General features: G+C 34.4%; 1 protein-coding gene across 1 annotated transcript; it reads right to left on the bottom strand.

Moving 5' to 3' along the window:
* Positions 1 to 1511: 1511 nt before the first annotated feature.
* LOC123548833 (uncharacterized) lies at positions 1512 to 3946 on the bottom strand. The gene is made up of 2 exons (XM_045336407.2): positions 3788 to 3946; positions 1512 to 3270 (listed from the first exon to the last, which is right to left on the bottom strand). The coding sequence occupies exon 2, from the start codon at positions 3255 to 3257 to the stop codon at positions 1983 to 1985; it is 1275 nt and encodes a 424-aa protein (XP_045192342.2). The 5' UTR covers positions 3258 to 3270; positions 3788 to 3946; the 3' UTR covers positions 1512 to 1982.
* Positions 3947 to 4220: the final 274 nt, after the last annotated feature.

The raw sequence follows: 4220 nt of genomic DNA on the forward strand, positions 1-4220 counted from the left end.
GTGAAAGAAATGTAATCCGAGGATTTCCATGACTTGATATAGGTTCTCTTTCCGCATCAGAAGATGTTTTATAAAATATTGTATATCTAGATCTAATAATTCTAAGAAGTAAATAAATGATGAAGCCGGTTTACAGTTTAGCTGACTTTTTAAAAGTAATTTAGTACTTCGTTATAATTTCTAAAACGTGTTAGTATAATTACAGAATAAAACAAGCGCTAGCACATTTCAAAATTCAAACTGATGCCATAAAGTCTCCAATTAGAACCTGTAACACGCAATATAATAAAACAAAACAAACCAGCACAAAAGATCCTGAACATAGACGCGTTCAAAATATACGTCAACCCTTCCACCATGTATATATGTATGCATGTATGGATGGATCCGTATGTACAGATGGATGGATAAATTTACGAAGGTAGGTAGGAAGGTGTAAATAACTAATTTTGCGGATATATACACAAACACTTACAAAGATAAATGAATAGACAATCAATACAAACCAAATAAACGAAGAAAAGAAATAGCAGCGTTCCAAGGAAGCAGTCTCCTAAAGCTGGTCCATTTTGGTAAACAATTCATTTTGTAGACCAGTACTCTATAATAGAGTGTTCAATTTTTCTCTCTTCGATTTCTCTTACCAAAACTGAATTTGAATTAGCAAATGCAACTCCTATAAGTTGTGGGATAACACCGACTACAACAATAAAGACACGTGCATTATTCTGATATTTCAGTTGTTGGACCCGTCACGTAATTAGAAGAAATGCTCAAAGTAAGAAAAATAAACGCAAAACCCTAATAGACACCTTGAATACTAATGTCAAGAATTGCTGGTGTATGGGCGGTGTTTTTTCACTAGAAAATCAAACAATCCCCTAGGAATCCATAGACGTCATCTTTTCCCTGATCGTCAAAGGTCCTTTGATATCTTGAAAACCCCAAAAATCTGCCGTGTTTTTGATAATTTTTCCGTTAAATCCAATTCCTTTCGGTTCCCACAATTGGACATTTGAAATAGTTAAGTAGCCTTCGAGCAAAGTGACATTGTAAGGTTCCTGTGCCATAGCTTTCGATTTATCAACTGTATAGTTAACAACTCAGTATAAACGTCGCTAAAATTTCTGATTTGTTTGATGAAATAGTAAAGGACGATTACGAAAAAGAACAGGTAATCCGAAAGATACGGAGGGATAGATTATAACCGCAAATGAAGCACAATGTTAGAACTTTAGTAACTATTCCAAAACTTTGATGAACACCAAGCCAACGATGTAAGCCAACAAAGAAAAAATTATAATATGGCGGTTACTCCGACGACAATAAATATCTTAAAACTAAACACCCAAGATAGAAACCTGCTTTGATATTTTAAGTATCCAAGGGCCCTTGTTGCTCCTTTTACCATAACAACCACGAAAAAACAAAATGGTAATCCGTAGTATAGAAGGCACATGATAACTTCAATTATGCAGAACACAATATAAAAAGGCAAAACAAAAATATCGAACACTGCACAAAAACATGTATTTGTACCTGCACCAAAACAAGAAACGCGTCGTGTCTGAATTCGCCATACCCTAATCCAGAATTTCTTTGTAAAAAGTAAATAAAAACTACATTTCATCAGAGTTGATCCCTTTGTGTATCCAGGTTTAAGATGTTCCGGTCCTATTTTTATCTGTGACATTTTCACAATTTCTTTATACCCAAAGAACAAAGGAGATGGAATATAAAGGTTTGAATTTGGCAAACCATCTTCAACTATCTGTTTTAAGCAACGCGGAAGTACAAAAAATAAGAAACCAAAGGTAAAATACATAATCGAAATTGCCAACGGACCTCCAAGGCCAGGGACAAAGTTTTTATGTTTGTTTTCTGGATCCACCAATATCGAAAGAAATCCCATAGGTGCCCCAACTTCTACTAAATCTTTCACCGTTATCCTATCATGGTCATCCCACACACCCAATCCTCTACTATACCATGCAATCTGAATGTAAATTATCAATGGTGCAAACATAAGACAAAGCAGTCGGACGTAGTCTTGACGTAAGAATAGGATATGTATCATAAAATCCTAAGACGTCAAAGCTGAATAGGTCACAAAATGTTAAAGGTGATTTTATTCCATCAGCGTAAATCCAATTTTCTTCCTCTTCAATTAATTCAAAACCCTCGACGGAAGTTTCGGCATTTTGTTCAAAGTCATTCCCAACGATTCTGTCGCGTTTAGCAGTCCAGGCAAAAATCTTAAACATGGTTATTGGGCAAAACGCTAATAATAGAATTTCCAAAATGAAAGGCACATGAGAAGTTTGAGTCCATGTATGAACTCCTGGAATTTTTCCCTCTGGACAGGAATGGTAAAGTTTCTGACTGGAGTAATTATAATTCACTGTGCAGCATTTATAACGTATGAATGAACATGGATATATAAGATACTGAGCTGCATAGTATTTAAGCGTTCCCAGTAGATTTGTGTTGATAACTAGGTAACAAAAGTAGCTTTCACGATATTTGATATAATCGTGCTCTTCTTCTGTAAAACTGACTAAAGAGACAAGTGCCTTTGTTATTTGGAAAGATGTAAGATTTGATCCGTATTCAATGCTACAACCGGAACTTACATTAAGATAAACGTATGGAATGTGAATAGTCTTTGCATCCAGAAGTCCGAACGTGAGTAAACCATAATCTAAATTCCACGATAAGAAAGGGAAAGGTCCAGCGGATGTGTTGTAGGTCCAATACCATCGTCCACCTTGAAACACATCTTTTGAAGATGTATGCTTTGTGTGTCCGGTAAGGTGAATACGAAACTGAACAAAATGTGGTTCATTAGTCAGAAGTTCGCTCTGAAAATACTGAATACTTCTTTCTGCAATTGATATTTTGCACTCATTTACTTCGCCAGAAGTAAAATATTTTGCACGTTTCATTTCTTCTTCTTTTTCTGAAAGGCTATTAGGTGACACGTTTGCGGCGTTATTTGTATTGTGTTTGTTACTAGAATCGCCAGTTTCAAATCTATCAGCAACGCTAATCTTCTTGTTATCATCTTCTTTTGTGTCATCTTGAATGTAATCTATACCGTCTTCACTGAATGTTGCATTTCTTGAAAACTGCTGCTTTTGCATCTCTTTTCGTTTGTAATTGCGTGTTAAGTAGGCATCTGTGCTTTTTATATCTTTGCCCGATTGTGCTGCAACATCTACACCGAGTGTTAATATAAGCAAAATCCAGAAATGCATTTTAAAGTTTTCTCTGAAAAGAAATAATACAGTATGTTAGCGTCACTGACACAGGTATGTCATAGCTGTTTTAAAGGTATATTGCTAATGTTAAATGCTAAACATTTTTGATCTGGTATTCAACATGATTCCTTTGTTGTAATCTTTTCAGTGGAAACGAGATAGGAATGTCGTCAATGCTAAGTATTTTCTGCAATTTCTTATGAAAACAGCTATTATTCAGCTACCACTGCGTCTAGTCCTACACCACGCAGAGTATGCTTAAAATTTGCATATCGTTCACTTGCATAAGTAATTTTCAGATTGTATTTACTAATAAAAATATTTATGTGAGAACCACTTGTTTCTCACTGAACGTTTATACTCAGATTTGAAGCAGACAATATGTGTCTGTTTTAACAGTATTCGTCTTGTTTTCGAATTAGTTTTGTGCAGTTATTTTTAAATTGATAATGCATAGTTATACAGAGTTTGAGTAATGTCGAATAAATCAGTCAGATTTGAAAAAAAAATAACACTACATTACCTACCTCTAATATATGACACAGTATTCCAATCCCTTGTTTAACTGAAAAAAAACTTCCTGCGTCGCTATAAGTTTTCATTCAAATATCCATGAAATCTTTGTCGGCAAATGAAATCATTAGTTACATGTTGAAACTCTATATACCGGAAGAAAAGCGTGGGATAGTTTACGCTCAAAATACGAATATAGGAATAGCATACGCCTATAATAGTTTAAACATTCAAGACAAAACACCCGCAAGGACACTTAAATGTAAATAATCAGACGTATAGGTTTAGCTTTGCAAAAAATATTTTAAAGCTTTCAAGTTTATTTGTACTTTAAATGTACCTCAAATTATCCTTTATTACATTATCAAGCAATGCTAAGTTCTACTACAGCTTACATAGTTTAATATTTTTTTTTATTTGTTTGTTTGTTTTTGGTTTAACGCCATT

Source organism: Mercenaria mercenaria, chromosome 6, assembly GCF_021730395.1.
Source record: "Mercenaria mercenaria strain notata chromosome 6, MADL_Memer_1, whole genome shotgun sequence".
NCBI lineage: Eukaryota > Metazoa > Mollusca > Bivalvia > Venerida > Veneridae > Mercenaria > Mercenaria mercenaria.